The sequence below is a fragment of the Malurus melanocephalus genome, unplaced genomic scaffold (assembly GCF_030028575.1).
Source record: "Malurus melanocephalus ecotype Western Australia unplaced genomic scaffold, MMel_1.1 scaffold_548, whole genome shotgun sequence".
In the NCBI taxonomy this organism is placed as follows: Eukaryota; Metazoa; Chordata; class Aves; order Passeriformes; family Maluridae; genus Malurus; species Malurus melanocephalus.
In genome coordinates, this window is record NW_026623780.1 from 320,299 (window position 1) to 330,949 (window position 10,651).

General features: G+C 61.5%; 2 protein-coding genes across 2 annotated transcripts in view; both read right to left on the reverse strand.

Annotated features, from left to right (window-relative positions):
- Positions 1–9: 9 nt before the first annotated feature.
- Positions 10–8,001, reverse strand: ROBO4 (roundabout guidance receptor 4). The gene is made up of 19 exons (XM_057382069.1): positions 7,923–8,001; positions 7,766–7,810; positions 7,398–7,676; positions 7,176–7,314; positions 6,974–7,101; positions 6,139–6,251; positions 5,825–6,044; positions 5,615–5,736; positions 4,858–5,029; positions 4,628–4,778; positions 4,395–4,525; positions 3,741–3,917; positions 3,375–3,660; positions 2,709–3,290; positions 2,499–2,621; positions 2,155–2,418; positions 1,735–2,075; positions 1,480–1,617; positions 10–1,383 (listed from the first exon to the last, which is right to left on the reverse strand). Exons 1-19 carry the CDS (start codon positions 7,984–7,986, stop codon positions 1,238–1,240), a joined length of 3,621 nt encoding a protein of 1,206 aa, XP_057238052.1. The 5' UTR covers positions 7,987–8,001; the 3' UTR covers positions 10–1,237.
- A 1,340-nt stretch (positions 8,002–9,341) lies between these two features.
- Positions 9,342–10,651, reverse strand: part of HEPACAM (hepatic and glial cell adhesion molecule) — a 5,254-nt gene continuing 3,944 nt past the window's right edge. Inside the window, exons 5-7 of the mRNA XM_057382084.1 lie at positions 10,416–10,489; positions 10,270–10,340; positions 9,342–10,177 (exon numbers count right to left, since the gene is read on the reverse strand). Of these exons, the coding sequence (XP_057238067.1) occupies positions 9,890–10,177; positions 10,270–10,340; positions 10,416–10,489 (433 nt within the window). The 3' untranslated portion in view covers positions 9,342–9,889. The remainder of the gene's footprint in view (positions 10,178–10,269; positions 10,341–10,415; positions 10,490–10,651) is intronic.

The following is a 10,651-nucleotide window of genomic DNA, read 5'->3' on the forward strand; positions in this document are numbered from 1 at the left end:
GGGACATGGGGATGGGAACACAGGGGTCATGGTGGCATTTCTTTAATTTCCTAGTGGCTCTACGGAAATAGGGTTTGACGGAGCTCGCGGCCAGTGGGCGTCAGCGTGAGGGGGAACAGGGATTCTTGGGGTGGGGCAAGGGCGGTTCAAGGGAGGAGGACCCGGGGGAGGGACAAGGAAGATGCTGAGGGAAGGACAAGAACCCTGGGGACAAACAGCTGGGAGAGATGAGAATGCTGAGGAGGGATGAGGGTGCTGGAGAGGGATGAGGAGGATGCTTATGTGGGGCAAGGATCCTCGAGACAAGGACAGTTGGGAGGAACAAGGATGCTGGAAAAGGACAAGGATGTCTGGGAGGGATGAGGTGGTTGAAAGGGATGGGGACAGTTGGGGGTCAAGATTGCATGGGAGGGACAAGGACACTGTGGATGGAAGAAGATGCTGGTGAGGGACAAGGAAGGCTGGGAGTCAGTGGTGCCTGGAGGGAAAAGGACACACAGGAAGGATGGGGATTTCCAAGGATTGAGGATTGCTGGGGGAAGAGGACACTTGGGAAAAACAGGATTGCTTGGGAGGGACAAGGACAGTAGTAAGGGACAAGGAGGATGGTTGCAGGGGATGAGGATGGTGGAGAAGAACAAGGACACCTGGAATGGCGGGCAAAACAATTGATCAAGGATGAGGACACTCAGGAGGGCTGAGAACCCTGGAAATGAGGATGATCAGGAGGAACAAGGAGACTCGGAGGACAAGGTCACTCAGGTGGCTTGGGAAGGATGAGGACACTTGGGAGAGAAAGATGGTCAAGGTGGGACAAGGACACTGAGGAAGGACAGGAACTCTCAGAAAACACAAGGACAGTTGGAAGGAGTGGAAATGGTCACTGGGGATGGGGATGGTCTGGGGGTCAACAACCAAGGGTTGTTGGGCAAGGCAAGGACACTTGGGGTGTCCAACAGTGTGTGGGCTGGACAAGGATATTGGGGGGATGAGGATGTTGGGGAAGGAGGAGGACACTACTGAAGGACAAGGACACAGAGGGGATGCAGACTCTTGGGGAGGATGATGATGTTGGGGAAGAATGAGGAATTTGGGAAGGGATGGGGACACTGTGGAAGGAGGAGGATACTTGGGAAGTTCAAGAACACTGAATAAGGAGGGACACCCACCCACCTCGGTGCTGCCCACCCTTTGTGGGTGGCTTTTCCTAGCAAAGAGCCCCTGTTTGGGGAACTGCCTAATAAAGCTGGATTTTAGCTGAGCCAACGGCACTCTGGCCTTGCTGCGTCCTGCGCCCTGGGGACTGCCACGCTCCTGTCCCTCCTGCWCCCAGCTCACCACCTTCCCTGGCCCAGGGGCTGCCAATCCCCATCCCCTGGCCAYCTGGAAAGAAAAGGAAATGTTTTCCAACACCCTGCAACAGATGACACACCTCATCACTCCCGGTGCCCACCACCCTGGCCCTGGGGCACTACACACCATTCTGTGAGACACCGTTCATGGCTGCCTCTGTTCCCGTTCTTTGTGGAACCTCCAGCACTCTCCACCAGTCCCAGGTATTGGTGGAGACCCCAGATGGAAAGATCCGCTCCAAGGGCGATGGTGGTGGTGAGGGACCTGCAGGGGAGCAGGCAAGAGATGGTGGCATCACCATGATTTCATAACGGAGCCACCTTCCTGGAGGAGGTGACGATGCTCAGGGTCAGGGAGGGGATCCAGGGACCCTTCACTCACCCCCATAGGTCCCATCAGTGTCCTCAAGGCTGTAGCAGAGGCCATCGACAGCCACGGCCAGCGCCCGGGCAAAGCTGGCATCCAGGAGGAAGGAGCCATCGCAGGAGCTCACCAGGCTGCAGCGGGCACTGGCAAAGTTGTCCTCAGAGACAGAGCCCCAGCCATTCAGCAGAGACCCTCCTGGCGAGCCCCTCGTTGCTGTGCGCTCCTCCTCCTCCTCATCCTCTTCTTCCTCYTCCTCCTCCTCCTCCTCCTCACCCAGCTCRGAGGCTGGTGGCCCRTAGATGTAGCCGTAGGTGTGCAGYGGTGAGAGGGAYCGTGGCGCGGTTGGTGCYGGGGGTCTGTGGGGGACACAGAGGGGGCACTGCTGGCACCAGGGGACGCTGCCATCACGGGAGTGTCCCAGGGGAGGGGGAGTACCTGCAGCAGGCGGTGTCCTGCTCCATCTCCAGCACCTCAGCCACCTGCTGTTGAGTGAGGACCCCGTCGCTGAACGCTGGCGAGAGGCGCCCGGGGGACATGTCCTTGGGGTAGCTGATGCCCAAGAACATGTCCTTCCTGTGGCCACAGTCTGGGGACACCTCTTGGGGATGCCTGGTGGCTGCGACTGTGTCCCTGGGRTGCCTGGCAACTGGAGATGTGTCCTTGGGATGGCTCACGGCTGGTGACACGTTTTCAGGGTACCTGCTGTACAGGGACGTGTCCCTCATGTGCATGGTCACCATGGTGGCTCCCTGGTGGCCTGAGACACATCCTTGGAGTACCTGGTGCCCAAGAGCTTGTCCCTGCGGTGCTCGGAGACTGGTGACATGTCCTCAGGGTGCCTGGTGACCATGGATGTGTCCTTGGGATGCCTTAGGGCTGGTGACACATTTTCAGGGTACCTGCTGCACAGGGACATGTCCCTTAGGTGCTTGGTCACCAGTGATGRCTCCCTGGGGTACTTGCTGGCTAGRGACATGTCCCTGTCATACCTGGAGGCCAGGAACTTGTCCCTGCMGTGCCTTGCATCTGGGGACATCTCCTGGGGAAGCCTCATGCCTGGGGACATCTCCCGGGGGAGCCCTGTGCCTGGGGWTGTGTCCTTTGGGTGCCTGCTGGCTGGGGACAAATCCTTGGGGTGCCTRGTGGACAGTGACATGTCCCTCTGGCACTTGGCTACTGGTAATGGGTCTCTGGGGCACCTGGTGACCAGGGAGGTGTCCTCAGGGTGTCTGGTGGCCAAAGCTGTGTCCCTCCGGTGCTTGGCTGCTGGTGAGTCCTTGTGGTGCCTGGTGGCTGGTGACATGTCCCTGGGGGTCCTGGGGCCCGAGGACACATCCTGAGGATTCCTGCTGGCCAGGAACATGTCCTTGGGGTGCTCAGTGATCAGGGACATGTCCCTCGGGCTCCTGGTGGCCGGTGACACACCCCTGGGACTCTCAGCCATTGGGGATGTGTCCCTGGCACATCGCGTGACTGGAGATGTGTCCCTGGGGATCCCAGTGACTGGGGACACATCCTTGGGATGCCTGGTGACCAGAGATGTGTCCCTGGGGCACACGGTGGCCGGGCACCTGCAGGTGCAAGGGATATGTTGGGTTTGGCAGCGAACGGTTGGGTGGCAGGGCACCCATCTAGGTGGGGACACCCAGACTCACCGTGTCACCGGCGGGTGCCAGGCGTGGGGTGGTCTCGGGGGTGTCACGGGTGACCTGGCTATCCCAGGGGCCAGTGAAATGCTGCCCCGACGTGGCTTTGGAGAGCTGAAGACCGGTGGGTCCCCGTTGTCCATCACGGCAGCGATGGTGTCACCCTCGTGTCCCCCTTGCTGAGGCCACCTGGCCGCCAGCCCAAAATCTGTCCCCCACTCGYCTCCGCTCCCGGTGACAGCGATGTGGCTGGGGCCAGCTATGAGCACCGGGGTGCTGTGCACTTGCTGCAGCTCTGCGGGGGAGAGGGGACACAGAGCCATGGGCCATCACCCCAGTGTCCCCCACGTCCCCCCGTGTGCCCCCCACACCCACCTCTCTTGCGAGCACGCTCCCAGGGCGCCGGGTTCGGGGTGCTGGGCGAGGTGTGCACCCCGGGGTGTCCCCCAGAGCACCACCCCGTGTCCCTGAGGGGCGGGGGGTGCCCCCCACGGAGGCTGCTGCGGTTGGGGGGCGTGGGGGGGCCAAGGCTCGACGGCTCCAAGGAGAGGGCTGAGGAAGAGTAAGAGAGGTCAGGGCACCCATGGGGCACATGTCCCCTGTCCCCTCTGTCCTTGCGTCTCTGTGTCCTTGCTCAAGGCCCTGCAGACAGGCAATGTGGGGTACCGAGGTGGGCATCCCAGGCATAGGGTGGGGGTCTTGGGTACACTTTGCTGGTCCCATACACTCTCTGAGGGTCCTGGACCTGGCTTGGGGCAGGTTAGGGTTCTGTGGAACTGGGTGGGGATCCAGTGGCATCACATGGGACGGATGGGGGTCCCACAGTGCTGGGGGGGCCCAGAACACCCTTTGGGGGGCTCCATGGCAGAGAGTGGGGGCTCTATGGCACTGGGTGGGGGTCCCAACCCTAGTGTTCACTGGAGGGGTAGGGGTCCCATGGGAGTGGGTGGGGTCCTGCCCCCCACAGGGCTCACTGGAGGGGTGGGGGTCCCATGGCAGTGGGTGGGGTCCCGCCCCCACAGGGCTCACTGGAGGGGTGGGGGTCCCTGCCGTCACTGCCCAGGAGTCGGCTGCTGAGGCTGCTGCTGCTGCTGAGGTTTCGGGGGGCACAGCTGGGTTTCCAGGGTCCACTGAGCCATGGCGAGTCACCGGCCACCAGCCTGTGGGGCCAGAGGTGCTGTCAGTGGGGCCAGAGGTGCTGTCAGCACTCCAATCCCTGCCACACCAGGGACCCACCATGTCCCCGCCCCATGGCCTTTCACCTGTGGCGAGCGGCGGCATCCTGGCTGGCACGGCGCTGGCAGASGAGGAGGAGGAGGGCGAGTAAGGCCAACCAGAGCATGGAGCCAGCGGCTGCGATGACAGCAGGCTGCTGCAGYGCCTGGACCACCCTGCTGCTCCCTGCTGTCAGCCCTACGGGGGTGCCATCAGTGTCACTTCATGTCACCATCTTGACCCCAACCTGCACCCCGCCTTGCCCTCCACTGCCTACCCAGGACACCACAGGTGGCGTTGCTGGGAACCCCCAGCCCTGCGCTGTTGAAAGCTGCCACCTGGACACAGAATTCGGCCCCGGGGTGCGGGGGGAGGGTTTCCAGGCGGCGGGTGGCTCCATCCACTGTCCTGTTGGCAGGGCGCTGCCAGCCCTCACCCATTGACCAGACCTGGCAGGCACCAAGAGAATATGTCCCCTTAGACGATTGGCCTTGATGGCCCCCCTTTAATGGACCCCCTGTGGATGAACCCCCTTGGATGAACCCCTTCAGATAAATATCCCTTGATAGACTCCAATTGATGGATCCCATTGATAGATCCCATTGATGGATCCCCCTGGAAAGACTCACTTGGATGAGTCGCCTTAGATCAGTCTCCCTGATGGACCCCCCCTTGGAAGGACACCTTTGGATGGGCTCCCTTGTGGGCCCCTAGAATGGAACTCCTTGGGTGAACACCCCTTGGATGGACCCCCGCTGATGGATTCTGCTTTGGATGGACCCCCTTGGATGAATCCCCTAGGCTGGACTCCTTTGAATGGGCTCCCTTGGATGCCCTGGGATGGCCCTTTACCTTGGCTGGCCCTTTTGGATGAACTCCCACATTGAAATCCCTCCTGGACAGACTCCTTGGATGGTTCCCCCATTGGATAACTCCCCACCTTTAACAGGCTCCCTTTTTGGATGGGTCCCCTTGGCCCGACCCTCCCTGGTCAGACGACCCCAGCCCTGTCCCCTAGCCCCATTACCCCAAACCTGGTAGCCCTGGATGATGCCATTGTGGGCTTCAGGAGGAGGTGGCTCCCAGCTGACGATCACGGTGCCGTTCCCTGTCTCGGCCTGGCTGACGGTGACACGCTGGGGCGCTGCACTAGGCACTGCCAGGACAGGGATGCTGAAACCCCTGGGACCCCCAACTGACCTCCCTGTCCTCCACCCAGCCATCCCTGGGGACACACTACCCACCTTCCTCAGGTATCCAGAGGTGCCTGGTGTTGCTGTCTGAGCCCTGGGTCCCTCCAGTGTAGGGCCGCACCTTGAACTCGTACTTGTAGCCCCTGCGGAGCGCAGGGATGATGGCGCTGAGCTCCCTGCCCGCGTCGTGCTGGACCCACGAGGTGGTGACTGGGAGCAGGCTGCGGTACAGCACCATGTACCCCACAGCCACCGGCACCGGCATCAGCATCTGAAGGGCACGGGAAGGATCCCGAGTTACGGTGGGACATGGGGATGTGTCCCATCCCACCCCTCYGCTGGGGACAGCYGAGCATCACGCCAACCTGCCAGCGKAGCTGGACAGCAGCAGTGGGCAGYGCAGTGCCATTGTCCAGGTGCAGCCGCACGGCCAGCAGGTCCCGTGGTGCAGTCTCCTGCTGGCCTGTTGCCAGCCGCTCTGTGTGGCAGAAGAAGGCCAATGGCAGCGCCAGGCAGGACAAAGTCCCCTAGCACCTCCCCAGACACCCACCTCAGACACCTGGACATGGAGATCTTGATGTCTACCTGGATGGACCCCCTGAAACAGACCTTTTGGTGGACCCCTCTTGGATGGACACCCCTTAGATGGATCCCTCTTGGATGGACCCCTTTATGTGCTGCCCTTGGGGATATGCGATGGGCTGCCATGATACACCCATGATATGTCCTTTTTAGATGGACCCTTTGGATGGATACTTCTTSTTCTATCCCCCTATAATGTACTTCCACCTTGCATAGACCCCCTTAAATGAATTCTCTTGGAGGAACCAGGTTGGCTGGAATCCCCTTTAGGTGGGCACTCTTGAATAAACCCCCTTGGATGGGCTCCCATGTCGATGCATTTCCTTAGATGGATCCCCTTACATGGACCTGCTTGGATGGAACCCTTGGATGGATGCGTTTAGATGGATCTACCTTTGGAAGTGCCCCTTTGATGGATCCCCTAAATGACTCAGTTGGATGGACCTTTACCACCTTTTTAGCATGATGGATGATGGACACCCTTGAATGGACCCCCACGGACAGACTCCCCTGGATGACCCCCTTGGATGAACCCCTTCAGATGGACCCTGTTAGATGAACCCCGGGATGGCCCTGGGTGCCTGTGATGATGGAGGCTGCGGAGGTCCCGCCACTGACCGTCCACATGGAGGCGGGTGGTGGCGGCGGCGGTGCCCAGCTGGCTCTGTGCTGTACACACGTACGTGCCGGCATCGGCGGCTGTCACAGCATAGAGGCGCAGAGTGTGGTCCCGGCCCACCTCGTGCCTGCAGGTCAGCAGCTCTCAATCAGCCTCGTCCCCACGCCAGGGGTGGGACACCTCCCCCCTGCCACCACCTACCTGCCCCAGGGCAGGTCTCCATGCTCCTTGTGCCACTGCACCTGTGGCACTGGGTCACCCTGGGCGATGCAACCCAGCTCCACTGTGCTGCCGGCCACCGCCGCGGCGTCGCTCGGGTGCCGCACGATGGTTGGCTTTTCTGTGGGGATGGGGGGACATTGAGGACGTGGCACCATGGCTGGGTGTGATATGCCCACCACCCCTGGGAGCCCCTTGGCTTACCCAGGACAGAGACRCGGGCACCCCGGCTCTCCCTCTCGCCCGCCGCATTGGCTGCCACGCAGATGTAGAGCCCGGAGTCGCTCCGTCGCGCCGATGCCACCTGCAACTTCCCCTTGGTGACCACATACCTGTCACCTACCAAGTCCAAGGTCACCCCGTCCTTCTTCCAGGTAACGTAGGGTTCGGGGTACCCCAAGGGGGGGACACAATCCAGYTCCAATACTTGCCCCGCTGTGGTCACCAAATCACCAGGCTGCAGGCGGAAATTGTCCCGCAGCACTGCGGTGGGGAGGGCACATCGTGAGTGGGGGGAGCAGGATTTTCCTGGGGTCTCCCCACCTGTATCATCCCCCACCAGATGTCCTTACCAGCTGGAGTTTGGGGTGCTGTGGGCACGCTGGGGAGGCGGCAGCCTGTGGGGTGACAAGGAGGCGGGAGGATGCCAGTGGGTGGGCATGGTCTCSGTTTTGGGGTGGGGCAGGGGGCAGAGCTCTGTGGATTTTGTCTCTCGTGGGCTGCACTCACCTCCGCGGTGCAGGGCGGCGAGGCAGAGCCCCAGGCCCAGCGCTGTCTCCCAGCCGCCCGCCATGCCGGCCCTGGCCAGCCTTCCCGTTTCCTCCCVAAACCCCGGTTCCTCCCTGCCAGCACCGGGGCTGGATCCGGCTCCGGATGGGGGGGTACAATAGGCGGATGCGGGGGCCGGGAAATGCCGAGGGGGGAAGGTGACRGCGAGCACAAACAGCTCAGCTGTCCTGGGGCAGTGGGAGCGCCCCGCCACGGTGGCACCGGCAGCACCCGGAGGTGGCGGAATGGGGGACACCAGCGGTTAATGAATTTAATTAGAATAAATTCCCCTCTTCCTTCGCCACATTCAGAGCAAGACAAATTGTGAAGAAATGGGGTCTCAGCTGAGGACACCATCAGTAGGTACCAAAGGGAGCAGTATGAGATATCCCAAGCACTCCAAGTGCCAGTTTGAGTGCCAGCCAGGTGCATCGGGTTTGTGTGGTCTTCGTTGTCAGCCACCTCTCGTGTGTCCCCCCACCCTGGGGGCCCCTGTCCCACAAAGACACCCAAGGGTGCCACCAGCAGACGGGTAGTATGTTTAGTTTATTGGTTAGTAGTGCACSCCAAGCACTCCGGGGTGCCCCGGCACCCACCCCGGGTGCCCCAGGGCCCGGCTCGCTTGGCCGGCCGCTCTCTGCTTTTCATCCTAAACCTATTTCCCATGAAAGGCCTGGGGGAGAGACAGCGTCGTGCACCCCAAAACGGGGGATTTTCACAGAAAATCCTACCGTGGYGAAGGGGCAACGCCTGGGCCAGCGCTTCCAGCCCACGTTTGGGGGACATGGCAGCTGGGGAGCTGGGGGGCAGGAGGGARCCCCCGGTTCACACCGCCTGATGCGTGTGCGCTCTTGGGCGAGCTCGTGTGGCAGCGGGTGTGCCACTGTGGGCGGGCACCGTGCTCTTACACACGCGTGTGCTGCTGGACATGCAGTGTGCGTGCTCCCTGTGCGTGTGTGCAYGCTCCGAGCACGCTCAGCTGCTTTGTGTGTGCTCTTTCCACACGCAGCTCACACACTCTGTGCAAGCACTGCGCACATCCCCTTTGCACACTCACTGCAGGCTCCGTGTGTGCCCTGTGCCAACACTGCAGGTTCACCCTTACTCATGCTCCTGGCACACTCAGCTGCTCACTTTGTGCACACTTTCCACACACACTCAATGTGCAAGCACTGCGCACACCTCTCTGCTCACGCTCTTTGCACACTCGCCACATGCTGCATGCATGTCCCATGCAAATCCCCCACGTGCACGCTCGCTCTGCACGCTCCATGCACGTTCTGCACAGACACTCTGCACACTCTGTGCACGCTTGGAGTGCACACCCAGTGCTGGCACGCTTGCAAAGCCATGCAGGTTCAGCGGACACTGGACACTCGGTACACGCTCCGCACAGTGTCTGTGCAGCCTTAGCTGCACGCTCTGTGCGTGTTCTCTCCATGGGCTCCACATGTTCTCTTGCACGCTCTGTGCACCCTCTCTTTGCACACTTGCTGCACACCCTCGTGCYTGCCCCCATGCACCCTGTGTGCACACTCCATGTGCCCTCCTGCAYGCTCCATGCATGATTTCCCTATTCTGTGCTTGCACGCTCTCTCTGCACGCTCCACGCGTGCCCTCTGGCACATTCCCTCTGTGGACTGCTTGCATGTTCTCTCTGCACACGCATGTGCTTCCTGCACGCTCCCTGCACACTCGTCCCGGCGAGAAAGCCATTAAAGCGATGCCCCAGGAAGATGGGGGACGGAAGAGGGGAGCTCTGGGTGGGATCAATAGGAAATTAGTGACTTTACGCCGAGCGGAATGATGCCCAGTGGTGGGAGCAGGGCTGTGCCGGTGTCCCCGCTTGCTCGGTGGCGGAAGTGTGGCCGTGCCRGTGTCCCTGCTCGCTTGCACGCTGCCACCAAAGCGAGCACAGTCCCCCCTGCTCAGGCACTGATCTCCACGGCGTTGGCCTCCTCCTGCTCCCGAATGACGTGGACGCCGGCAGTCCGCAGCAGCCGCGGGGCGCCGCGGGAGCGWGCCGGCGAGCCCGGTGGTGACCTGTGGGTCCGCGTCGAGGCGGGTGAGCGAGCTGGCGAGCGATGGTAACGACGAGTCGARCGCCCCACTGGTCCCGGTGAGCGACCGGCTGCTGGTACTGGCGAGCTGGTGTAACCTGGTTCCACGGTGCCGCGGGGTTCAGGCAGTGAATCCTCCTCCGCCTCCGGCGAGTCCTGCCGAAAACCAAGAACAGAAAACCGTGGGAAATGTGTGGAATCTTGTGCCAGGACGCTGCTGGTGCACTGCTGGTGCTGCCGGCTCTCACCTTATCTTTAAGGATGTACAAGGCCACTGGGTTCTTGCGCTCGTGCTCGCCGCTCCGGGGRATGCCTTCGGCTGCATGGAAAAAAAGTGCTGCTCAGCATTGGTGTTCCCCCAACCCGCCACTGCCACACTGAGGCCGGCACTCACCCTCGTGCTTCAGGCGCTCCTCATCCTGCTCAGCGTAGTCAGAGGTTGGTTGTGTCTCCGCTTGGCGCTTCTCCCTGGAAAGGGGGAGGGGATGGGGCAGCACTGGCATCACCTTAGAGGCAATGGGGGGACTGCCTGTGGCACATCCAGGGAAGGACTAAAGGGAGGGAGAGATGGATGGGACGGGATGGGATGGGATGGGATGGGATGGGATGGGATGGAATAGAATACTAATA